General features: G+C 50.5%; 1 protein-coding gene across 3 annotated transcripts in view; it reads right to left on the bottom strand.

Annotated features, from left to right (window-relative positions):
- Positions 1–26,399, bottom strand: part of ATL3 (atlastin GTPase 3) — a 29,026-nt gene continuing 2,627 nt past the window's right edge. The window contains exons 1-13 of one of the 3 annotated variants that reach the window (XM_014574579.3): positions 24,820–24,967; positions 11,419–11,636; positions 11,124–11,267; positions 10,425–10,529; positions 9,767–9,817; positions 8,666–8,722; positions 6,606–6,698; positions 5,823–5,961; positions 4,693–4,820; positions 3,427–3,483; positions 2,783–2,854; positions 1,952–2,383; positions 1–1,504 (exon numbers count right to left, since the gene is read on the bottom strand). In XM_014574579.3, the coding sequence (XP_014430065.1) occupies positions 1,418–1,504; positions 1,952–2,383; positions 2,783–2,854; positions 3,427–3,483; positions 4,693–4,820; positions 5,823–5,961; positions 6,606–6,698; positions 8,666–8,722; positions 9,767–9,817; positions 10,425–10,529; positions 11,124–11,267; positions 11,419–11,625 (1,572 nt within the window). In that variant the 5' untranslated portion in view covers positions 11,626–11,636; positions 24,820–24,967 and the 3' untranslated portion in view covers positions 1–1,417. Of the gene's footprint in view, positions 1,505–1,951; positions 2,384–2,782; positions 2,855–3,426; positions 3,484–4,692; positions 4,821–5,822; positions 5,962–6,605; positions 6,699–8,665; positions 8,723–9,766; positions 9,818–10,424; positions 10,530–11,123; positions 11,268–11,418; positions 11,637–12,279; positions 12,499–24,819; positions 24,968–26,399 lie in introns of those variants that run through there. The other 2 variants (XM_014574580.3, XM_006125053.2) reach the window with 2 other exon arrangements.

The raw sequence follows: 26,399 nt of genomic DNA, 5'->3' as shown, positions 1-26,399 counted from the left end.
TGAAATGGAATGAGCTTTATTCTTGTGCTTTACATGAGCAGGAATGTGCAAGTGCTTCAGGGTTGGTGGGGTGGAGGGGCTGGAGTCAGACTGGACCGGGAATGGGTGGTATCTGGTCCCCTGGTTTACATCACAGATCCTGGCATTGCCTGACTGACTCCAGCCAGATCGCAGTGGAGAGGGGAGGCCATGACATGCTTGGCTGGCGAATGGTATCAGTGGTCCTGGTAAAGGGACACCAGACAATCCAACAAGAGACTAAGGATTTTACAGCGTGATGCCCCAATGGCAAAAGCTCCCTACTCACAAGGGCTAAGGTGAGTGGTCACTCAGCAAGAGATGTTAACAAAGGGAGTCTCCCGCATGGTGCTCAGTAGGGCATTCCCCCACCTCTCCCCGTGAGCAGCACTGCATTTCAACAGCTATGCCATGTGGGACTGAGCTGCAGCACAAGACTACTTAAGAGCGGGTTTGTCAGCACAAAGGACCCCCTGGGCGCAACTCCATTGAGCAGAGCTCGGTTTTGCCCCAAAACTGAAACTGGGGTAGTGGGCTCTTCACACTGGATAGGAGGAAAGTGTGGCTGTAAAATGAATAGGCCACATTGGTCCATGATGGAGAGACTGGCAGGAGTCTCTCACTAGAAGCATGTTGGTCCTGCTTAAGGAGCCCAGGCTGGCTGGCAGCACCAGAATCATATCATGGGCTCGCTGGTCCTTGGCCAACATTAGGCAGGGCAGGGCAGGACAGCACACTGTTGGCTAAGGCTCTTTTGGACAGGGGGAAGGATGGGTGTGTGTGTATTTTTTGGTACCATCCCCACCCAACCCTAAGGCAGCAGCTGATTGAGGGATGTTCCCCTCGTCTCCATGAGACCCAATGACAGTTCAGTTCTACCAAGGCACAAGGGGCAGCAACGAAAAATGAGGAACAGGAAGGGTGACTCTGCTCAGGCCTTGAGGATCCTTTGCTTCCGCTGGGTCAGAGGGAAGACAGCAGAGAGAGCAGAAAGTGAGAGGCAGAGCCTGGGATCGTACACTTGCCCCTTCCCCGTGCTGGAGGGAAGCAGATCCCACGCGATGGGAAGTAGCCATTAAAGGAGCCGGGATCCAGATGTGGTCTCCAGTAGAGGGGTCACTCCCAGAAGCAGGAATGTAAGTCTGGTGGGGTCCGGCTGCCCCATCTCTGTGACAAGGCACTGGCTGGCACAGGTAGAAGGTTAAAGCTGCAGTTGGTCTTTTTTTTAAAGTGCAAAAAAAATAAAAAGGGGGTGGGGAAGCAAAAAAGATGAAGGGGAAAAGAAACAAGAATGAAAGAAGAGAAGAGTCTAGATTTGGAGGCATGGAGCCGCACCCAGCCAGCTGCAGCAGGAGCACAGGACTTTGTGATGCCCCAACTTGGCCTTGGCACAAAGGCTTCACTGGGTTTTCTTGTCCGCCGGAGCCCTTGCACCCGATGTGTCAGCTACAGCGGCCCGGGTGGCATTGCCCACGCGGGAAGTGGCCTGGAGAAAAGGTGCAGAAGAGAGGTTGGTTAGTGGGGACACTTGGAATATCCCAATATGCACTATAACACGCTGGCTAATGGGTGAAACCGCTTCTCCGTGTGTGATACAAGTTCCTGTTCCACCTGCTCTGTGGGAGGTCAAAGGGAAAGGGTGGCCACGTTTCCACTGCTGGAAGACCTCTGTGGGGATCTCCAGCTCTGGTCCTGTGAGTGCTACTAAACCCTGCAGTACCACAGCCGCACTGCACAGTCATGATGTTATCAGTGGAACTGAGCCTTCTCAGCCCATAGGACTTGTCAGTTCCCTGGCTCGCCAGTTCCACCTTCCCTTTAAATAGCTACTATCCTCTTTCCCACACACCAAGCCATTCATGCCACCAGGCCTGGTCTGCCCCAATCTGCATCCCCCTGTCATGCCTACCCCCCCACACCTAGCACTACCCACCTGCTCCAAGACGAAGTCAGCAGTGGTGTCAATGACCACACCCAAGTCACGGTACTGGCCTGAGTAACGGATGTAGCCCCAGGCCAGCAGTGCGATCAGCAGCAGCCCCACCACACAGTTGCAGAGCTGGGCAGCCACATCCAGCCCCAGGAAGCCAGTAAGGCCCGAGCTAATGTAGAGGGCAATGATAGCGCTAAAGATGACGGCCGGTGTGCGGAAGGTGCTGAAGATGTTCTTGCTCTTGTTGTGCTTGGCAAAGTGCTCAAAGAGCTCAGTCATCTCCTTCTCCAGCTCTGCCTCATAGCGCTGGCTGAACTCCTTCCCCCCCATCTTCTTGATCTTCTGGAAATGCTCTAGGGCTGATGCCCGATGCTGCTGGTGCTTCTCCTCCAGGATCTCCGGAGAGATGTAGGGTTTATCGCCCCCACACATCTGGGAAGAAAGGGAGCATCATATAGGAGGTTGCATCTCTATGCCCAAATGAATCTATGAGAATTCAGAATATCCCCCACGGGAGTACGCCCCCCACAAGCTCACCAGCAATTGCAGGGACCAGGGCGATGGAGACAAGACAACTGGGTTCCATCCCCAGCTGTACGATGGGAGTGGGGGCCTGTGCATTAGAGCAGACGGCCAGGGAGTCAGAACTCCAGGGTTCTCTTTCCAGCCTCTAACAATATCTTTGCAAGTTCTGCTGATAAGCAGCAGACCTGCTAGCGACACTGGCAGGACCTGACTTCCAGCATGTGGGGAAAGTGGAATACACAGTTTGATCACATGGACACTAATCTTAGCTGCCCAACAGATGCCAGCCCACACAACCTCACGCACCTGCTCCATCTTGTTGTAATACATGTCCTTGGCAGATGCCACAGCTGCTAAGTTATTGGCTTCTGCAGTGGCCTGCAGAGAGAGGGTGAAAGCAAACCACTGAGCAGCACTGCCATGAGCATCACTGCTGCAGTGCACAGTGCAGTACCACCTGCTGCCTCTGGTGGCGCTGGAGCGGCTGCAGCCTCTGGGAGGCACAGGCTGGTACACACCTGCAGGGTGCAGATCCATCTGCTGTCAACAGGAAATTGGATTGCATTTGGCTTAACCTGGTATCCCTCTGGCATCCAGGGGACAGTTCTTACCCACTGCCTGGGTTGATAAGCAGGATGCAGCTTCCAGCTGAGAACAGACACCAGAGGAAAGCAGGACTGGATTTATGTTGCCTGCCCTAGAAAAGACACCTCTGGGCCAGCAGGGGCTAGGAGAGCTCACATTCTGAATGGGAGTCACTTCCAGCCCTTTGGAGGAATGCAGGCCCTGGCGCCTTCAGAGACAGTGGAAGGCAGCTGATCTTCAGGGCATGCTGCTCAGCTAGTCACTCACTGCTGTTTCTACCCAACAGCCAGAGTCAGAAGAGGTTTCTGGGTCCTCTCATTAGCCTCTTCCCCGGGCACAGGCTAGCCCTAGCTAACCAAACTCACCTGCAGCATGGATTTGGGGTGAGGCAGGTCCTCTCCTTGGTAGATCTTGATATAAGCCTGGGAGGGGAGAGTGACAGCAGTGAAAGTAAGGTGGAAACCTAGGCTAGGGTTTAGGTGCTTATATGGCTCACATAATAATCTTTAATGTATTTATTCCTTTACACCTCTGGCAGTGCTGTTATCCCTATTTTATACATGGGGAAAACAAGGCAGAGAGGAGGTAACGGACTTGCTCAAGATCACTTAGGACATTTGCAATGGAGCAGGGACTTGAACCCAGACCTCCTCAGTCCTAGATTAGTGCCCCAACCTCACAACATGAAATCACAGACCAGTGTCTGTTCACTTCTTAGTCACTGCCCTGGGAATCTTAATCACAGGAAAGAGGCAGCCTGGATCAGAACAGACTGACTGACCCAACCACTCAGAGCTCCAGTCTGTGAAGCTTACCAGCATCCCTGCAGCAATGGGGTAACTGGTCTCCAGGGGGAAGTTTTCCCCAACTCCATTGCTACAGGGTGGCTTTCCTTAAAACAGCAAAGGTTTGTAACCAGAGCTGGTCACAGAGTTTGCAACAAAACAGTCTTCCATCAAAAAGAACAGTTTTGAATAAAACAAAAATAGTTTGCAGGAGGGTGGTGATTTCAAAAGAATGTGATGGGAAAATGTCAAAACTAATCATTTCACTGCTCATTTTTTCATAGTAGAATAAACTGTTTTCATTTCTACTTGATCGTTCTGTTTGGACTATCAAGATACAAATTGTAATATTGTATTATATATATTGTATATTACATATGTTTAATTTAATGTACAATTTAATGTTATTTATTAATTACGGTATATTGAAATATGTAATATATATAATGGATATTTATCTGTTAATATAAAATAACAAATATACAATGCTAAATGCAATCAACACAAGCTATTATATTAAAATATTGACTGTAAAAATCTAATGAACAGAATCCAAATGATCAAGTAAAAAGGAAATGCTTTACCTTATCAAATGCTTCCCATGGACCCCAATCAAAATGTATAAGAATTTTCATTTCACTGGAAATTTTGGCTCTTTTTACAAATTTTCAGGGGGGAAAAAAGCCAAAATGTTGGCATTCCCTGCAGAATGGAAACCCTGGTTCCCAACCATCAATTTGCAAAGGCTACCAGCCAGTGGCTTTAGTATTGCTGCCACCTGCTGGCTAGGGAAAGACAATGCATCAGAACAGCTACATTTTCTCATTCATCCTAGATTCTGCCCACCTTGAAATATTCCAGCAGGCCTCGGCAAGTGACCTTGGAACCATTAATCTCCTTCTCCAACAGCTGTCCAGGGTCCAGCACAAAGGGGATGAACTGCTGGAGTTGTTCCTTGAACTCAGCCGCAATGTCTGGGCTCGGGCAGGAAGGAATAAGACATGTTAAGAAACTAGCATAGACAGACACACTAGGGATGTTAAGCAGCATGTAATTTGTTAATCTTTAAGTCGATACAATTTTTGTTGACTACACGCTTAATCGATAAGGGTTAGCACTGCAAACTCTCAGTTCTGGCTTGTGCTGGGTCCAGCAACTACCCATGCTGTGGCTCTGCAATAAGAGTATTTTAGGAGCGTGGGGCAGTCTAATGATTTCCTTGTGCTTCATCATCTGGTTGTATCCAGCTGTAGTCTCGTCTTATCCTTAATCTAAAAGCTGTTTGGGGGAGAGACCAGCTTTTTGTTCTGTTTTCACAGCGCCGGGCACTATGGGTCCCAGTCCACGACTAGGGTTCTTAGGCCCTCACACAGTTCAATATAACAACTACTTTAAACTAGAGCCGGACATTTTCTGAGTCAACTTTTTTCAGTGAAAAGGCAGATCTGAATTAACACAGACATCTCATGCACAGGTGTCAGTTTTAGCAAACTGTTTAAGACAAAAAAAACCAAAACAATTTTCACTTAATTATTTTTATTTTTATATATAAAAAATTTAAGGGGGGAGCACAAAAACCAAAATGATGGACCCCAAATGAATTATCTGCCTACGTTTTGGTTCACCAAAACTTTGAGAAAATATTATGGGGTTTTCCCTTGTTTTCTCAGAACAGCCCATGACAAATCCATTATTTACAATTTGTAACCTGAGCAGAGCACATTTTTTGCTGGGAATTTTAAGATGACCAGACCCCTTTAAGATACAGTCTCCAAAAGATCATAATGCAGATTCTTCAGCACTCTGAGTTTGCAGACCCTGGAGGCAGTGTTCCAGTGCTCAGTGGCTGTGGCCTAAGTCCTGTCAAACCCTCAGTGTCCGAGTTAGGAACAGGCTACATTGAGTCCATGCAAGGGGAGCTATATTATTCATTCTGGATTGTGGTGGGAGCAGAGTCAATTCTGCACAGAGCCTACCTTTCAGTCGCCCATCAAAGCCGGGGCTAGTAGCCACCTTGAGTCCTGGGTGCGGCAGGAGGAAGCAGTTGACCATGGTGAAACAGGAGTGGATGTGCCTGCGGACGTTCTGGATCTCCTCATGCTGATGGGTCTTCACCTACAGGCAGGCCGATATCTCCCATGTCATCAATTATCCCAGTGAGCCACACCCCTGTTCTAGGAGAAGGAGTCCTCCCACCCTGATGCCAGTGAGGGCTGCCTGGGGGATTATGAACTAGACCCAAAGATCCTGTTGGATCCAGGCCAAGGTGTGCAGGAGAACGTCCCCTCTGACACAGCCACTAATAGCTCCCCAAGGGGGTGCTGCTGAATCACTCTGCTATGAAGATGGAAGCCTGAGGATGGGGGGGATCAGTGCACAAAGCAGGAATAAAAGACTAAATCTGGCACTAATTTGTCCCTCTCTCCATGCAACCCTGCTGACTTCAGCTCTCAGTCATCCTGCAGGGCCCATAAGCAAGATGTCAAGGCCTGAGAGCCGAGGGATAGCAACACATGAGAGATGGAGTCAACACAGTCAAGAGCTCAGGTTTGAGAGAGACTCCTGGGACAAGCTAGTCTCAGATTGGGGGGACAGGCTCCACCTGCTGGAAAGCAAGTGAGTTACATCCCATGCTCTAAGCTCCGGGCTGCAAATGGCTCTCAGCTGAGTGATGCCCCAAGCATGCTCGCTCACTCGGATCAAATGCCAACCCCCTTTATGGATGTGTAGCCAGTGTGGCTGTCCTAGTCAGTCCTCACCTTCAATCGCTTCTCCAGAAATTTCCTTCCTCCCTCCAGGCCATAGGGGTACTCGTATGGGAAGCTCCAGTCCCGGACCAAGAACATCAGGGTCTGAGAGAGATGGGAAGGCAGGTCATAGTGGGTCAGCTGAGGGTTTGGGGCAGGTTTAGGGAATTTATTTTGGGTCTGGAGCCACTGAACCCCAGAAAAATCAGTCAGGGGCCCTGACTGAAGCAGGACAAACACCTCACGGACCTGGCTCCCAAGCGAGGAAAAAAAACCCTAACAGATGTGGCCCCCATTTCAGAAACAAGAAAAAGAAGACTCTGGGATGAGGCCAAAAATGAGGGGCACAGTGCATGGGAGGGGGCTGCTGGGAAATGGACTGGGCTGGGCTGGGGTGGGAGGTCTGGCTGGGAGGTAGGGTGCAGGAGTGGGCTGGGATGGGGATTTTTAAGGGGGGTGCAGGACCAGGGTGGGGGTGAAGGGTCTGGGTAGGAGGAAGGGTGCAGGAGGGAGGAGTGGAGCAGGGGAGGTAGGTGTGGGGTCTGGACAGGAGAGGACAGAGGATGGGGATGCCTACTTAGTGCAACTCAGGGCGGGAGGGGTGAGGGGGGCGGTGTGCATGGCTCCGTGTGACTGTAAACTACTATCTGCCAGCACCACCCCCCATCACTCCCATTGGTGTTGATTCAAGGGATGATGGGATCCAACCTCAACTTGCCTGGATTGGGCCTGTGAGGCTTGAAGCTCCCCACAGTAGCAGGAAGCCAGCACTAGCTCGCACCCCTGTAGGGGGGAGGGAGCCCCGAGCCTGATCAAGGCAAACCACAGACCTAATCCAGCCCACAGGCCGTAGGTTCCCCATCTCTGGCTGAGGGGATGTGCTTGCTCTGTACCACCAGCTTGGGACTGTATTGGGCAATAGTGATAGAACAGGGTGACAGCTAATGTTCCTTCTAATTTTTTCCATGCATATGCAGAACACATTTTTTATGTGCACCAAGGTTTGTGCAGATGTTCCCCACCAACAGAAACACGTGCTGCCAGCTGTGGGCACTCTGCTAATCAGCTGGGCAGCATTTGAATCTCTCCTGGGCAGCTGACAGCAAGAGGCAGCACCTCACTGCCCCTGCAAGGAGCAGAACTGATTCAGCAGGGAAGGACATGAAGATAGCGGGGAGGCCACAGAACTGGGGACAATAGGATTCCTGTATGTGATTGCTGGCTGGGAAGCAAGTCACAGCTACAGCTTCCTGTCTCTGTCTCATTGCTGTGACCCCTATTAGGAGAAGGGAATTTAATCTCCATGCTTCATCAGCTCTTTGTGATGGGAAGTAGGTGGAGACCTATCAAATGCATTTCACAGACAGGCTGGGGCTCTGAAGCCACTTAGTGCCACCAACCCTTCTGTAACAGGGTAAGTGCCCTGCCCTTTAAGGTCCAGAGCCTAGCACCACCTGCCCTGCTCACTAATCAGTGATAGCTGAGAAGGAGACCGGTGATCCCTATTGACAGCAGCAGGAAAGAAGACACAGCCAGAAGCTAGAGCAGAGGCAAGGTCAGACCAGCCTTCTTGTATTTTCTCCAATTGCTCAGCCTGAAACACGGATGAAGAGGCCACCTCGCCAGAAGCAGGAACCCAGGAGAATTTCCACAGCCTGGGAGAGGAGGGATGTGACACTCCATGGGGAGAAAAGACCATGGAGAATTACAAACAAAAATAACTGGGCCTCTCTAGTGCCCCGTCTGCAGCTGCCCCTATTCCAAGAGCGGACTCCGGCTTAAATCCAGTGGTCACACACTCGTATCCTGACAACCAGCAGCTCCAAAACACAACAAGCAGGCTAATGCAGTCATGCTCCAAACCAGTTTCTTACTGGATTGTGGATAATGATCAAAAACTTCTGCCTAAGGCTACTTGTTCTGCAGGTACCTCTGGACACTTGCAGCCTGGGCCTAATCTAGTTCCCCTTGCAGGCCTGTGTAGCAACGAGCTCCTCCACGGGGCCTGTGTGCTCATTCAGCCCTTGGGGCATGAAGTGGAGCATGAAGACAGACTGGGCTTAAGGGTCTACCTGGAATGGCTTGAGGAAGATCTCGTCCATGGCTAGGCGCCCATATTCTGTGAAGAGCTGAGAGAACAGAGAGATTCATGGTTAAGGCAAGACAGCTGCAGTGGACAGGAAGATGATCACTGGGGGGTCAGCAGAGATACAAAGCTACATGCACACATCTTGGGTCATCATCCCACAACAGCCACATGGGCCAGCACAGTAATCAGATTTTAAGGCCTGAAGAAACCATTAGATCAACTAGTCTGACTTGCCGTATAGCAGAGGCCAGATAATGTCACTCATTCCACTAGTACTGAACCCAATAAATGAACTTGGCTAAAGCATCTTTCTGAAAGTCCTCCTGCTTGGATCTGGAGATATCACCACTTCTTTTGGGAGTTTGTACCAAAGGACAGTCATCCCCACAGTGAAACACTGGTGCCTAATGTACACGTGCCTGCCTTTAACTTCCAGCCATCGGTTCTTGTGCTGCCTTTCCCCACTAGGTGAAAGAGCTGTTTAGTACCTGGGATTTTCTCCTGTGAAGTTACTTGTACATGATGATCAAGTCACCTCTCAATCTCCTTTTCGAGAACTTAACTCTCCATATGTCTCTCACTGTCAGGCATTTCTCCAGCCCTCTGATCAGATCTCTGACTTTACTCTTGCACCCGCTCCAATTTTTAACACGCTTTTTTTTTTTTTAAACATGCACATCAAAATTGTGAGCACTATTCCAAAAACCAGTCTCACCAGCAATATAGTCAGAGGTAAAATCCCGCTCACTACTCCCATTTATACATTGCAATCTTAAATTGCACTGGCCATTTTGGACACAGCATCCTGTAGCTACAGGGACAGATCTTACCCTGCTGATCCAGAAAGAGAGCTTGGAGCTGGCATTACCTTGTTGGTGCTCCAGATGGAGATGCAGCCAGCACCAGACACCATGTAAATATCAACTGCAGGCCAAGTAAGACCCCTGCCTCACCCACACCCCAGTCAGGCCTATCAAAGCCAGGTACAGCAACTCAAAAGACTGTTTCTGAGTCACCTCGGTGCTGAGTTCACCTTCCCTGCCACATCCACATGTTACAAGGCCCCCATGGCCTTCCATGTTACCTGCAGCTGCTGCAGGTCGTCCTCCTGGATGTTCTGGGACAGGTTATAGATCTGAAAGGAAAGAAGGTGCTGTTAACATCAAGCACCCTCTAGGGAAGCTGCAAGGCAGAGATTCAAACCTTCCCTACCAGACAATCAGATTGTGAGACCGAGCTTTCCAGTCATAATGCTGGTGTGGGAACACTGTGTGCACATCTCTCCCCTTCCCCGTCACCTCCAGGTCACCTTCTTTGGCCTGTTCTTGTAAGCAAGGCCCCTCTATCTCTAAGGCTATTCCCACATTACCCAGACAAACACAATGTGTGTGGTTAAAGCTCATGTCTCCCAAACTTCCACACTGAAATCTCAGCAAGTTCCCCATGGGGCTAACCAACCCAGAGCAAGGTGGATGCCACCTGCTCTATTCACAGTGGGAACAGAGTGCTCCCAGCCACAAGCAATGTTCAGAGCCCCCAATGTACTGCTTAAGGTCCTGAGCCATGAGGTGATCATCTGTGCAGTTCACCTATGGGCTGGGGGGATGGCAGCCTCCGTGCCACATGCTATGCTGATGACACCAAGACCCAATCCCTGTCACCAGGGCCACATACCAGGCACCTGCAGGGAAGGGATGGTTTCCCATGTCTAATCCCAGGGCATTCCCCTCTGCCTAGCCCACCTGCATGGAGCTGGTCATGGTGCTGAGCGCAAAGATGGTGGCACAGTCCTTGACGGTCGACTGGCTGTCGAAAGCACCCTGGGTGTCCATCAAAACCACTGCCACCTGGGGAAAAGGGACACAGATTGGGATGTAAGGAAGTGCACTGACACATCCCCACGTTGGAACCCAGGGAGACCCCAGCCACAGCTCATTATGTGGAGATAATGCTCCCCTCCCAAGTGGGGAGATGGCATCCAAGCAAAGGCACATGGGGCACTATCAGCCTGGCCTACCCCTTCCACAAGGGAAAGATCACCAGGCTTAGCATCATCCCGACTGATGCTTCCCTGTCCCTGGCACACCAACAGCTGCTAACACTAGCCCTCCCCCTAGCATGGCACTCCGGTCTGCTTGCTGACTTGATCCCATTCTGACCCAGGTCTCACCCTCCTGCAGATTCCATGGGTAGCTGCACCAGTCTGCAGAAAATGGCAGGAGGCCAAAGCAAAGCAGGCAGAGAAGAGGTCTGGCTCCAGGACAGAGGCTGGCTGACTGCCAGGATCTGTGCACTTTCTTCCATAATGCTGCAAGCCGGGGGGCACAGCCCTTTCTGTGCATCATACTCACAAAGGTGCAGCATCCTCCCAGGTATGCTCCCCCTACCCCATGCCTCCACCCCGCCAGAGACACCCCCCCACCCCATTGCTCCCACCTTACCTTTTTCCCATCTGGTTTTGCAACAGTGAACACCTCACTCCAGATCTGGATCCCAGTGGTCTCAGGGTCTGAGCCCCCACGCCATGAAAACCCCAGCAGGGGCTCATCCTCTTGCCCCAGCCAGTCGGACATGCTGCCTTCCTTCTGCAGAACAAGCGGGGGAGGGGAAGAGGAGGGGATTCTTGGCTGAGAGCAAGGCTAGGTTGGCTGGAGCAAAGCACTGTGGGAAGGGGGCAGTGCCTCCTCTAAGTAAATATGTAATGCAGCAGCAGGGCATCATGGGAACAGAACTTACCTGAGTGTACATGTAACGCAGCATGAAGTCCAGCAGGAAAGATTTCCCTTTCCGGAAGGCTCCAGCTACTGACACCACCACTACATCCATGTCCCGGATGGAATCCTGCAGCAGCACTCGGCTCAGCGCCTTCTCATCCAGCTCAAAGGAGTGGGCTTCCTTGTGCACCAAGACAATCTGCACTGGCCCAGGCTTCCCTCGCCCCATGGCGTCCCCACCTGTGGGCATAAATACATTGCTTGGGAAGTGGAAGAGAGGATGGGAGTCTTGGGACCAATCTTCCGGGAGGGAGGCGAGATTTTCCCACATCTGGCTGCTTCAGGGGGTGAGGGCTCACTTCTCTCTGAAGCATTTCATGCTGATCAGAGATGGAGCTCCATGAGGCTGATCCGATAGGACTATTCCTATCTCTCTCTCTCTCGGTACAGCAAGGGAACCACAGCCCTGGCCTGACCCACACACCAGAAATCTCCCAAGCACCAAAGGACCAAGGGTTAGGGCGTAAAGGATTTTGATTTCCCTTTCCAAACACAGAGCCAGAGATCTTACTTCCACCCTCATGGGAAAGGGTACCTTCCACCTGGAGCTGATTAGGGAAAGCTAAGCTGGTTAGCTACATGCCCCTCAAGCCCCAATCCTGCTGAGTGGGTGGCGCTCAGCAGCTTGCTGAGCTGGATACTAAAACCCAAGCCCAGCAGGATCTGGGTACAAGCTGAATAAGTGGAAATGCCATATAACACCCCCACCCCACCCCAGGCTAGAGCTCCCATTGCAAGGCTGGCTGCTCCCCCTTCCCCCATGCCAGGGGCTAGTGAGGAAAGAGGTTACAATAATCCATGTCAACACTGTATCAGAGATTACCCCCCAAGTCTTCAGGGCAACCCGCAAGACAGAACAGCCAAGAAAGGGATGTCTCAAGGCAGCCAAAGCTGGTGAGAGTGAGCCTGGATCCGTTTTCCCTCAGGACAGGGAAGCCTTGGAACCAGAGATATCTGGCGAGCAGGGTGGAGCCAGGTTATTTTCACTGCAGTCTTTACCGAAAGCCTCCTGTTGCTAGTCACATCCAGGTACCCATGGGGGCTGCAGGAACAGAGTAAATTTAGGAAGTGGCCTGACCACCTGTCAGAGCCTTGAATATCAACCCCTCAGCCCAAAGAACACATGCAAATCTGGGTGCCCTTCTGTCGGAATAACTGGCTCAAGCAGGTGAAGGTTGCTGCTCTCTTGCTGCGATTGTGTCCTGTCATCAGAGTATATCTTCATTGCAGGCTCTTTACCTGGGTGTTACCCCAGCTCCCCTCCCATACATACAAAACCCTGTCCCCCAAGTTTAGTTGCCCAACTAGTGTAGGGGGGTTAGAGTCCAGGTTTACTCAGACTGGTAACCAGCCCCACTTTGCAGTGAGGATGCAAATAAAATCAATTGAGGGGTTGATAGTGCTCCAGTGCAAGGTGGCAGATAGATTTCACTGGGCCCTGGGCAAAGGTGGTGGGGGAGCTGGTTCCAGACTTCAGGGAGGAGCAGGGCCTCAGGAGGAAGAGGCAAGATTGGGGCTAACCTCCCTCAACAAGCCCGTCAGTGCTACCTGGTACATGCCACCCAAAGCTCCAATGGCGATTTAAAGGGCCCAGGGCTCCAGCTGCTGTTGTTGCCACTGGAACGGCAGTGGTGGCTGGGAGCCCTGGGCCCTTTAAAGTCACCAGGCCCCAAAGCAACTGCCCCCCTTTGCCCCTCCTATCAGCAGGCCTGCTCCCGTGCCTCAATTTCCCCCAGTGTCCCCCGAAGGACAGACAGGTCCTCCCACAATTCACTGGGAAAGAATGAGAGCCGCTCAGCTTGCTGTAGCAGCAGAGAACCATGGAATAAGACCCAAGATGTCCTAGACATGCACACAGGGAGAGCAGCTCAGTGGAGATGGAGTAATACAGATAAGTGCTGCAGTGTAGCTGCTTACACCCCGGTTAGGCCAACATGGGTGCCAATCATTCAGGTCAAGTGGAATGAATGGATACTTTGAGCCTGAGCTGATACTGGGCTAGAAGTTAAGACCCTGGTAGCTCTGGAGATGTGGGTTCTATTCCTGGCTCTGCAGCTGATTCCCCATGCAACCTACGGCAGGTAATTTCATCCCTGTGCATCCCTAAATCTCCACCGCAAAATAGGCATAACGATGAATGAATGTTGGAACATGGAGGGGGGAAGTATTATTTTTAGACAGTGGCTCTCTGTTGGCCTTAAAAATCTTTCTGAGCTAGGGCCACAGGCAGGCAGTTATCTTTCACAGCCTTGTGCAGCAGATTCCACAGAGAAGGATTTTACCTCAATGCTGACCAGAGCCTAGCTAATGTGCTGAAGTGACATGGGCCAGGATCCCGTGGGATCAGGTGCTCTCCAAGCACAGATCTTAGAGACAACCCCTGCCCCCAAAGAACTAGCAGCTGAAGGAAAATAGTGTGAATTAACATGCCACACAGAATAATGCTGCCATAAGAGAGCTTCCTTGGGCTAGTTCCTCAGCTGGTGTAAATGAACACAACCCACTCACCCTCTGACTGGTGCCAGCCTAGGGTCTGACCCTCTGCCTCCTCACTGTGGGGCAGGTTTGGGCAGCAAATGGAACCAGGTGCATCCACAGATGCTACGGCCAGAAGGGCCCACTGTGATCATCAACTTTGATCTCCTATATAACTCAGGCCATAGGCCAGCCCTGAATCCATTCCTAGTTGAATTAGAGCAGATCTGTTAGAAACACATCCAACCTTAACTTAAACATTCCCAGCAATGGACGCTGAACCACGCCCCTTTGGAAGTTTTTCCATTGGGCAAGCCCCTTCACTGGTAAATCTGTGCCTTATTTCTAACCCAAATTTCAACTGCCAGCCAGGGGCTCTTTCTAAGACCTTTTCCTGCTAGACTAAAGAGCTCACTATCAAAGTTCTGTTGCCCATGAAGAGAGATAAAGTGGGTGAGATAATCTCTTTAGTGGACAAACTTCCACTGGCAAGAGAAAAATGCTTCCAAGCTACAGAGCACTACAAACTCAAAGGCTTGTCTCTCTCATCAACAGAAACTGGTTCCATAACAACAACAAAAAGCTCACCCGCCTTGGCTATGTCTAGACAACATCACTTTTTCGTAAAAGGGATGTAAATTAGACGTATCGCAATTGCTAATGAAGCGGGGATTTAAATCTCCCCCGCTTCATTAGCATAAAAATGGCTGCCGCTTTTTTCCAGCACGGAGCTTTGCTGGAAAAAAGCGCCAGTCTAGACACTGATCTTGCGGAAAATAAAGCCTTTTCCGAAAGATCCCTTATCCTAAGATTTAAATCCCCGCTTCATTAGCAATTGTGATACGTCTAATTTACATCCCTTTTACGAAAAAGGGATGTAGTCTAGACGTAGCCCTTGTTTCTCTAATATTCTGAAACCAGCATGGCTACAACAACAGTTTCACATGTAGATACTTTTAGACTGTGATTAAGCCTTCCCTTAACTTCCTCTTTAAGCTAAACAGATTGAGTTCCTGGAGTCTACCACTACAAACCATGTTTTTCTGATCTTTTAATAATTTTCCTGGCTCTTCTCTGAACCAGTTCACCAGCAACCTTCTTGAATTGTAGGCACCAGAACTGGACAAAGCATTCCAGCAGTGATCGCACGAGTGTTAAATACAAATGTAACAGAGCCTCCCTACACCTATACGAGATTCTCCGTCTAAATGGCCACATTTCTCGTTAGCCTTTTTGGCCACAGCATTTCACTGGATGCTTCCACAAGCTATGGACTGTAATGAGATCTGAGGGGCTATGAATAAAACCTTCCACTTTCCTTGGCTCTTCACTATCAAATCACTTTACAGGCATCCATCCCAACCCCCCTTCCTTGGATGGAATTATCCTCTTTCAACAACAGAAGCTAAGAGAGAGGGGAAGGTTTGCCCCTAAGGCATTAGCAACCCTGCTGCCCCATGCTTTGATCATGAGGTTGCTCGTTAGTTCCAGAATTTAGAAAAGGGAGCTTTGATCAGCAGCTAGTCGAGTTCAAGATCTCACCAGGGGATCAGGGCAGCCAGGAGAAGATGGTTAAAAAGACAGATAGGGTGGTTCTATTACATTTGTATTTGGTACTCATGCAAATGCTGCTGGAATGCTTTGTCCCAGTTCTGGTGCCTACAATTCAAGAAGGCCCCTTCCCCCCGCCAGCTCCTTTTCCCTCCTCCTGCCTTCTATTTTGTACAGGTTCTTACCTTGCCCTCAACACCCTAGTTTGGTTTGTCCTCTTCCTGGGTGCAGGGGGAATTGCACATATAGTGAAGTGTTTTGGTAGGGTTTTGTTTACTAATGGCACACGTTGTTATGCACATCTGGGAACCTACTAACCTGTAGTCTTGCTAGCAAGTTCTGCCCAAATCAAGTCTTTTCTAGGCCAGCTAGTACCTCAGTGGTTGAGGCCAGTGAATGACCATGACATCATGCTGGGATCCACAGCTCTCTGGGGAAAGCCTAATCCTGGTCTTCAGCTAGTCCTACAAATGTTGGATTCCAGGCTGGGCTTTTCTTAAGGACGGGAGCGACTCAGAAAATTATAAATCAGATTTTGGAGATAGTATCTCATAGGGATGTAACAGTGTATTACAGTGTTTCTTAAACTGTGTTCCACGGAGGCAGTCGGAGGTGTGCCAAGGAGAACAACAGAATTCAAAATGGTCACCCTTAAAGGAGCAGGCGACTTTTTTTCTCAACTTCCCTGACCCTTCCCCTCCCGCCCCCGCTTTTTTTTTTCCTCCTAACAAAAAATCCTTGGTGTTCCTCATCAAAAACATTTTTTGCTTGGTGTTCCTCGGCCTTCAGAAGTTTAAGAAACACAGGTGTAGTCGATTAACCGATAAGCAAAAGCTTATAGGTTAATGCTATGGACTACACCCATTCCCTCCTAGACAGTAAATTTTTTAGCATGCTGGTCAGCAGCCTGGCTCAGTCATGGCTTGCACCAGGTCTGGGATTTACCCCTGCTGTCGCTCTGCATTTAAAGTGTATTAGGAGCCGGGTGGGCAGCTAGCCTGGCTCACTCTGGGTCTGGGAGCTCAGATCCCTGCTTTCAACTCAACAGGGGCTGCTACCACCCTGCGCTGCTGCCTCTGTATCAGAGGCAGCAGCACAGGGCAACAGGCAGTTGGTCTGTGAGGAGAGCTGGTTTTTAAACTGCCTTCTCTCATGGACCAGCTCCCATCTGGTACTCCAAGCTGCTGCCTCTGTATCAGAGGCAGCAGCGCAGAGTGGAAGGGGGCTCTTTGGGAGTGGGGCCGGAGCACATTGGCTGCCGGCCTCATCCCCAGGGACTATAGAATAGTCGAGTAACCGATAAGAATTCACAAGGTTAATCGACTATTCAATTAACTGATATTTAACATCCCCAGTCCCTGTTCCTCCTTTGAATTCAATTGGCCCTGAAAAGTCAGGCAAGCATCACTGAACCCAAGCTCTTGTGAGTTGGGTTTATCTCTGACTGTCTCTCTCTGTGCAGTACCCAGTCCAATGGGGTCCCCTCACATTCATGGCTTGACTTCGCGAACGAAGATTTAGGAAGGGGTTTGTCCACGTCTGATGCAAGCTCGCTTGTGACTGATGAGTCCAATACGGGACAGGCAGATTTGGCCGCAGTGGCAGCAAGGGAAATTCTGTTCTGAGTTTAGTGCTGCAGTGTCACGATTCTTCCTCCATGTCCTTTTGTCCTCAAGACCAGCCCTACGTGTATTCTCAAAGGAGGAGACAGCCTGGTGAATGGTGCGTCTCCAGACTGCTCGTTCCGAGGCTAAAGCAGACCAATGGCGGTGGTCAATATGACAGATGCCAAGGGATTTCTTCAGAGAATCCTTGTACCTCTTCTTCGGTGCTCCTCTGTCGCGGTGGCCAGTGGCGAGTTCACTATACAGCACAATCTTGGGCAGGCGATGATCCTCCATCCTGGAGATGTGCCCTGCCCAACGCTGCTGTGTCTTCAATAGAATGGCCTCAATGCTGGTAACCTCCGCCTGTTCAAGGACTTCAATGTTGGTGATGAAATCATTCCAGTGGATGTTAAGGATGGTGCGGAGGCAGCGTTGATGGAAGCGCTCAAGGAGACACAAGTGATGCCGATAGGTAACCCACGACTCGGAACCGTACAAGAGGGTACTCGTTACAACGGCTCTGTATACACCAACCTTCGTGCCTTTCTTCAAATGCTTGTTGTTCCAGACTCTTTTCTATGGCCTAACGAATGCACAGTTTGCCTTTGCCAGTCTGTTATCAATCTCTTTATCGACCTCGGCATCCAAGGAAATGATACACCCCAAGTAGCTGAACTGATGAACTGTCTTCAGCTCTGACTCGCCAATGGTGATGCAGGGAGGGCGGTAATCTTCCCGAGGTGCGGGCTGATAAAGAACTTCCGTTTTCTTCAAGCTGACTTCTAGTCCAAAGAGTTCAGCAGCCTCTGCAAAGCAGGATGTTATGCGCTGCAGCGCTGTCACCATGTGAGAAACAAGGGCAGCATCGTCAGCGAAGAGTAATTCTCAGATGAGTTGCCGTACTATCTTAGTATGGGCCTTTAGTCGCCTCAGGTTGAAGAGACTGCCATCAGTACGGTATCGGATATAGACACCATCTTCATCATCAAGTTCTACTGCGGCTCTTTGGAGCATCATACTGAAGAAGATCGTGTAGAGTCGGTGCAAGGATGCAGCCTTGCTTTACACCGTTGCGTACTGAGAAGGGCTCCGAGAGTCAGTGCCATGTCTGACTTGGCCACGCTGGTAGCTGGATGTTGAGGAACTTTGGGGGATACCCTAGTTGCTCCATGATTAGCCACAGACTTTTTCTGTGGCTCACATTACAGAACCCCTTAATCTCAGTTAAGAAAGAGGGCTGTGCAGAGTCCAACTCAATACAGACCTTCCAATCTCAACTGGAGCCTCTGGGCCAGTGGTCTCCAACCTTTTTACATCCAAGATCACTTTTTAAATCTCCGAACAGGCGAAGATCTACCGCCCTGCCCCTTCCTTGAAGCACCGCCCCTTCCTTGAAGCTCTCTATTCTCCTCCTGTCCATCACTTGCTATCCCCAGCCCTTACTTACACACTCTGATAAACAGCTTATTTTTAAATTATATGATGTATAAAATTAAAATCACGTGTTTATAGTTATGAAATAAATGGTCTGGTTTTTATTCATGCTATTTAAATCTAAAATGAAGCATTTATAATTATACATTTTGTGGGGACAGAGTTCTGCGGCGGGGGGCAGGGAAGAGGGAACAGAGTGCTGGGAGGGCAGAGGACAGGGTTCTGCAGCAGGGAACAGAGTGCCAGTGGGGACAGGTTTCTGCAGCTGGGGACAGGGTGCCAGTGGGGACAGGAATAGGGACAGAGTTCTGTAGCTGGGAACAGGGGAGTGGGAACAGAATTCTGTGGCTGGGGATAGGGGAGTGGGGACAGAGTTAGAGGAGAGGGGAACAGAATTCTGTGGCTGGGGACAGAGGAGTGGGGACAGAGTTCAGGGAGTGAGGACAGGGGAGTGGGGACAGAGTTCTGAGGCTGGGGACGGGAGTGGGGACAGAGTTCGGGGAGTGAGGACAGGGGAGTGGGGACAGAGTTCTGAGGCTGGGGACAGGGGAGTGGGGACAGTGTTCGGGGAGTGGGGACAGAGTTCTGTAGCTGGGGACAGGGGAGTGGGAACAGCATTCAGGGAGTGGGGAGGGGAGTGGGGACAGAGTTCTGTAGCTGGGGACAAGGGAGTGGGGACAGAGTTCGGGGAGTGGGGACAGAATTCTGTGGCTGGGGAGTGGGAGCTGGGGAGCGGGGTGCCAGTGGAGGCAGAGAGTCTCCTGTATCTGCCTCCTCCCAGGATTCTCCCCCCCCCCAGAGGGAAACCAGCGCGTGCCTGCCCTGGGGCCGACCCCCCCGCAGCGCAGGGAAGCCCCGCGCGCACACGCCTGCCCCGCGGCCGACCCCCCCGCAGCGCAGGGAAGCCCCGTGCGCACACGCCTGCCCCGCGGCCAACCCCGCACAGGGAAGCCCCCCCCCCACGCGCGCGCCTGCCCTGGGGCCAACCCTCCGGCAGAGGAAAACCCTGCACACACGCACCTGCCCCAGGGGCCGACCCCCGGCGCAGGGAAGCCCCGTGCAGGGAAACTCCGCGTGTGCCTGCCCCAGGGGGTCGACCACCCCGCGCATGCGCTTCCCTCGGGGCTGACTCACCCCTCCTGTGCAGTGCAGGGAGCCGATGCTCTCTCCCGCAGTACACCCAGCAGAGCAGCTAGCGCTACTTCCGGAATCGCTGGAAGTGGCGCTAAGCTGTGGGACTTCTGTCCATCCCTGGGAAGCTGACACTACTTCCATTTTCACTTGAGGTAGGTAGTGGGGCTTCTCGGGAGTGGAAGGGAAATGGGGGTGGGGCGGACAGGACGCCTCGCGATCGACTGGTTGAGGCCTCGCGATAGACCTGTTGGTGACCACAGCTCTAGGTGCTATCATAATGCTACTAATAACATGCACACCATAATGGGGCCCCAATCTCAGGCGAGATGTCTGCAGTAATGCACATAGTAAACAGCAACACTATCAGTTCCTTTTTATCTTTACTACCAAGTGCAGCAAAAGAGCAATTAGCATCCTTTTTCTGACTGTTTAGTGCCATACCACTTTAATACATAAGAGTTCTGGCCACCTCGGTTTAACATTGATTCAGGCAACAAGCAAAGTGAGTAGAGTTCCCAAAGCCATTGCAGGAAAAGATTCAGACTTGCCTACGCTATGCAGCTTTTAGTGACACAGCTATGGCACTGTAGCCATGTCGCTAAAAGTTGTGCAGCATAGCCGTTGTTTGGCAGCTCTTTTGCCAACAAAAACCTTCCATCTTCAATGAGCAGTGTTAGCTTTGTCAGCAGGAGAGCAGTCTATTTTTTAACACTGCCGACTAATCAGTTGCCATTCCAGACACTGTCAGTCACATTAAGGCTATCTCCAGTGAGCGGGCAGCCTAAAACTGAAGGGCACTGATAGCTCTGTCTGTGGGGTGCCTAGCAGTGGGACAGAAGGTGGCTGGAAGTCAGCACTAAGGGGGAGCAGCACAGCTATGTGTGGGGAGCCCAGAACTGGGATAGCAGGGGGCGGCAGATTGGGATTGTGAGGCATTGGCAAAGATGTGCATGTAAAGACCTAAGAGCTGGGAAAGAAGCAATGTTGTAGGTCACAATTATGGGACACTGGCAGAGCTGGATGGAGGAAAGAGCCCAGACTCGGACAGCAGGGGGCTACCGGGAAGGTTTATGGGACATAGGAAAACATGGTGTAGGGGAGGAGAGGACAGCCCAAAGCCTGAAACCGTGGGTCCATCTTGAGGGGCATGGGCGGAGCTGGGTGAAGAGGAAGTTTATCCTGAGGCTACATTATACCTTACTCTCTCAAACACGATCTCATTTTCCTGTGTGATAAACACATAATGCCAATACACAAGCCAATATTTCAAACCATTCCCTAAAAGGTTTCATCCAGTGTCAGCAGCTACACAGTGACAGGGGAAAAAAACAAGAAAAAGCCCTTCTGAAGCTCACTAAAGTCCTGACACCACAATGCTAGCACCATCCTCTGGTCAATATTGCAGACAACAAGCCAGGAATCAAATATCCAAGGTGCAGAGGAAAATATCACAAGAGTAAGGAACAAAAGGGCCTCAGGGTTGGAGAGGTCATGACCACAACTCCTGAACATTTCAGAATTGAGCAGCGTCAACAATGAGACATGCCAGCTACTGTTCAGTGGGCCGCTTGAGCCCCAGAGAAGCAATTCAAGGTGTTAGCACATGGGTGAACAAGATACAGCCTGCCAACCCGTTTGATCCAGCCCACGGCCCGCCCAGCCATGCATCCACCCCCCAGGCTAATCAGGACCTGGAGGCGGGGTAGTGCATGAAGTCTCTGCCCCACGCCAGGGATGCCTGGTGCCAGAGAGAACCACTAGCTGTTCAAAACAGCTGGCGGCTCCCTCTGGGCACTGCACACCCCTGGCAGGCCAGGGCAGGGAAACCTCCCGTGCTTTCCTGCTCCACCGGGCAGTGCGTGAAGTCTCCCCTGCTGGCACACAGTGCCTAGAAGGAACCGCCCCTTCTGCCTGAGGCCCCACCCCTTCTGGGGTCGGCCCGCAGCCATTATCAACATTGGTGAAATGGTCCCCCCCCCCCCCCCCTAAAAAATTATTGCCCACCTCTGTGTTAGCAAGACAGGCTGGTTGCAAATTTGTACAATGCATTTCTAAGGAAAAGGATTTGGGACACAAAACATTTGTGGTACAAACCATTTGCAATACAGGCAGTCCCCGGGTTACATGGATCCACCTTACATCGGATCCCTACTTACAAACGGGGTGAGGCAACCTCGCACTAGCTATTTCCCCTCAGCAGACCAGGGAGACGTGGAGCGGCTTCTCTCAGCAGACCCCTCAGCTTGAGAATAAAGGACTGAGGGAAGTGAGGTGTGGGAGAATAAAACTGAGCTCTGGAGAAATGTTTGGCTAGAGTTTCCCCTACAATATGTACCAGTTCCGAGTTGCATACAAATTCAACTTAAGAACAAACCTACAGTCCCTATCTTGTACATAACCCGGGGACTGCCTGTACAGTGCAATCATCTGCAAAGCCACCTCCTTATTCTCTTTCAAATCACTCCATAAAACTCTTCTTTGCCATGACAGCTACAAAATACTTGACAAGGGCTATGCTGGAAGACTGGAACAACGGCTTATCATGACAACTTGATTATCTCATTATTTCCTTGTGCTTTTCCACTGTCCGTATCGACATGTTGTCTCTTAACTTATACCAAAATTAGAAGTTCTTTGGGGCAGGGATCAGTTTTTTGTTCTGCTTCTATACCATGCCTAGCACAATGAGGTCCTGATACATGATTGGAACTTATAGTATGACCACAGTACAAATAACTCACAATACAAATAATATTCACAACACAATGTGCTGGTGATGAAAAGCATTCTTGACACTTTAATATAATACATTTGTAACACCATCTGATGGGGTCCAACAGCAACCTTGTTCAAAATGTCTACAGCTCATCACAAAAGGTTCACAGTCCACCACATTTGCCATGACACACCTTAGCCCTGCAAAGCAACACAACATGTGCACAATGCAACATACAGCAACATTTCCCTACTCAACACTCCCAGCCAGGGCACACATTTGCAATGCAAGGGTGTTAAACATGCAGCTCAACACAGATCAGCTGGAACTTAACCAGCATGCAGAGGGATCTGCCCCAGGCTTCTCTTGCAAAGGCTTCCTTCAGCCAAGATTAAATTCACTCAAAAGCAGTTACAAAAGCTCTGCCTGCACAGATGACTAAGTGTTAAGCTTTGGCGCTCCCTCCCCCGCTGTAGATATACGTACTTCCCTGGGAGTGCGTGAGTGAGTGTGTGTGTGAGAGAGAGAGAGGCAGCACCACACACACACCCAAAAATTATGTGCACGTAGTTTCCACTGCCAGAGAGTGGAAAACACAGAGCAACTCTGCCTGCCTACTCCACCCTTCCCACAGTCAGGAAATCCAGGCCTGGTTCACATTAAGTAGGCAGGGAATCGCAGAAGGGCTTCCTGTGCTATTACCAATGCAACGCCTGATTTTTCATATGCAACTGCTAATCACGCCGCATCTCAACTGCTCTTCAAAACATCAGAGGAGTTGCCACACATTAGATAGAGAGATGTATGCAGGACATATAGCCAGACATGGAACTGGATCTAGCTAAGATGTAAATTATCACCTCACAGGTGCCAGAACTGAGGAACATCAACGGAGCTAGGTGAAAGGAAAGACTGCCCAGTCCCTGCCTGCATCATACCTGTCTCTGCCACCGTCTTAGAAAGAGCTATCTATACAGTACACACTGAACCTGGATACCATCTCATAATCTTCACACCTGCCCTGTAACCCAGGGCAGTGCTATTATTTCCATTTAAAGGATGGGAGAACCGAGGCATAGAGTAGTTACATGACTTGCCCAAGGTCACTGAGGAAACCTGTGGCCAAACAGGGATTTAACCCAAGTCTCTCTAACACCATACCCTCTGGACTATCTTACCTTCAAATTCCTTCTTCTTCACTGAATTAGGCTATAGGGTACATCTAGCATCCAGAAACTGATTCAAGTAAAGGTAAAGGACGACCCAGCATTTATGGGGTAATTTGATCCCCAGATGGTTAATGAGCATGTAAGAGCATAGAGCCTCATACCCAAATATTCAATTCCATCCTAACGTAACAATGAAAAAAAATACTTTCAGTACCATAACGGGCCTTGCCAAATCTCTACATGGCTTTATCCTATCGATTCTATAAGTCAAGTCACTGACAGCATCACTGACAGCTATCAAAAGCCAGAGGTCATGCTCCCCAAGCAAATGAGGGTCAAACTTTATAATCTCACTCTACATCCATCTCATCCCCTTCCAATCCCTTTATGTGCCTACCTCCTGGGAGAAGGGGCAAAGACTGAAAGGAAAGATCCTGCCTCATTGGCATGTGGGAAATAAAACTACAGAGAACAATCTTGCCCTTCTGGGTTGGGGGTGAGGAGAAGCATTCTCCCCATTTCACAGATGGGGAAATTCAGGCACAGAGAAGGGAAATGATTTGTCTAAGGTCACCCAGCAGGACAGTGACAGAGCCGGGCAACAAACATCTGTGTTGATACCCTCCCAAGCAACTGGCATAGCCAACAGGCCACATAAACCAAGTGGCACTCTGTGCTCGATTGCAGAATCAGGCCGCCGGTTACATACATATAAAATTCCCAAAGCGCTCTAACGACTCTAGCTGTAGAGGTATAAATGGTCCTTTCATCCAGGGAGAGGGCAGAGCTCCCAGCCAACTCTATACATGCACATCCAGGGCCTGATGTAACGTGGTCAGGGGGACATACAGAAACCCTCTCCTCACACTGGGATGCCTGTTCTAGTCAGCTCTCTACTGCTGCATGGCCTTATAGCCTTCTTTCTCTACGGGGGACCCTATGACTTGTCCCCTCTCTACATATAGGGACCCTATAGCCCCCTTTTTCATTTCTGGGGACCACATATGCCCTGTCCCTAAAAGGAACTACATGGCCTCATTCCCTCTCCGTATAAGAAATCCCCTTTCTGTCTATGGGACTGCACCTCCCTCGGGACCCCATGCCTCCCTCTGTGCGTGGGGAATGCCTATTCCCCCCCCATAGGGAACTCCAGCTCCACAGACCCCAGGGCCCGCCCGCCTTCTCCACCGGGGACTCCCCCACCACAGGAGATCCTAATACCCCCTTCTCCACCGATGGGCCCAGGCTGCCCGGGAGGGGGGAGGGGACCCCATTACCGGCCGCCTCCAGCTTGACACCGTTCGCTGCTGCCGCCACCGTGCAGGGATCAACATGGAGCCGCCTCCTCCTCGACCCCCCCCGCCCGCGCCGCGGGGCCAGGATGGGATGGGCGGGGCTATCGCCAGGAGGGAGGGAGAAGGCAGAGAGCCGACCGTCCCCGAGAGGCATGCCGGGAAATGTAGTCCCTTTGCCATCCCATCTGGTACGAACCCATTTCAACGAACTATGGCGTCAGAGGACTACAAATTCCAGCAACCATCCGGGCGGGCGCCCTCGCTACACGGGGAGCCTCTCTTTGGGTAGCTCTATTGTCCAGGACTATGTCTCTCGGCAGCCTCCTTGGGAGAGTAACCGCGGACCTGGCTGCTCTGGGCCCCACGCCACCCAAAGCATTCTCAGAGCAGAGCCTGGGATAATGCCCAGGCTTGCGAGAGTAAGAGATAGTGGTTGGCTCCTGGGAGTCCAAGGCAGGAGCCCTGACTGATTACAGAGCACTGGCAGAGCTTTGCATATAGGGCTCTGTATGAATGGTGCATCTTCCACAAAGACAGATGAGCCCTGCCTGGCCCTTCCCTGCAACCTGTGCATTGCCTTTGCTCACAATGCTTCTAGCTGGGCTTTGCGCCTTTCTTCTAGCCAGTGCATTATCTTTGCCTGTACATGTGGCTTCTTCCCATAGCTCCATTCACTGCAGCTCTCTTGCAGCTATTCTAAACAGTTCCTTCAAATGCTGTAGTTAAACTTGCTTCCTGGCTTCTGAGGAAGAGTCCCAAGGTATGAGACTGAGTCCTGGAACTGACAGCAAAAAGGAAGGAACTTTGTGGGCTGGCTGTAGAAGAGGAGTCATGCACAGCAGGTGGGCAGGCCTTTACACATGTATTGTTGTTGTTATTAATGTATTCCAGTAGTACCTACAGGCCCCAACACAAGGTAGACTTGAACCTGGGATGTCTAAAGCTTAATATAGGAGCCTCTACCCTGTGAGCTAAAAGCCAGCTGACTTTTAGCCCATGCTGTAGAGCAGGCATGTCAAACTGGCATTTAGGGGGCTGCATGCAGCCTGATCGAAATTTTTTGCAGCCCCCCCACTACATTTTTATAAAAGAATGAAGTGCAGCCCACTGGCCGCTCAGAGCATGTGGCCAAGTGCCTGCTCACAGTTGGCCGGGACACTACGCTACAGCAACTTCTCACGGCGGGCTGGGCTGCACCACGCATGCACGTATGGCCGGCTGGCAACTCTGCACTGGGCTCTCCAGCATATTCAACATTTAAAAGTACTTAAATTTATATTTAAATTAAAAAATATGTAAAATTAATTTTAAAATTAATGAGCAAATAATTTTATACATCAAATTATTGCAATATTATAAAATAACTAAAACAATCTAGAATAATAAATAATTATGACTGTCAAAAGCCCTATGGTTGCCAGGTGTCCAGTATTTGTGCCTTCTGCCTGGCACCTAAAATGGGTTTGTTTGTTTTTCCTCAACCAATTTTTTTCTTTTTTGGTCAAACAATGTGGCCCTGAAAGCTATCAGTTTTCATTTACATCGAGTTTGACATGCCTGCT

This window comes from Pelodiscus sinensis, chromosome 11 (assembly GCF_049634645.1).
Source record: "Pelodiscus sinensis isolate JC-2024 chromosome 11, ASM4963464v1, whole genome shotgun sequence".
In the NCBI taxonomy this organism is placed as follows: Eukaryota; Metazoa; Chordata; order Testudines; family Trionychidae; genus Pelodiscus; species Pelodiscus sinensis.
This window is presented reverse-complemented; position numbering and strand designations above follow the sequence as displayed.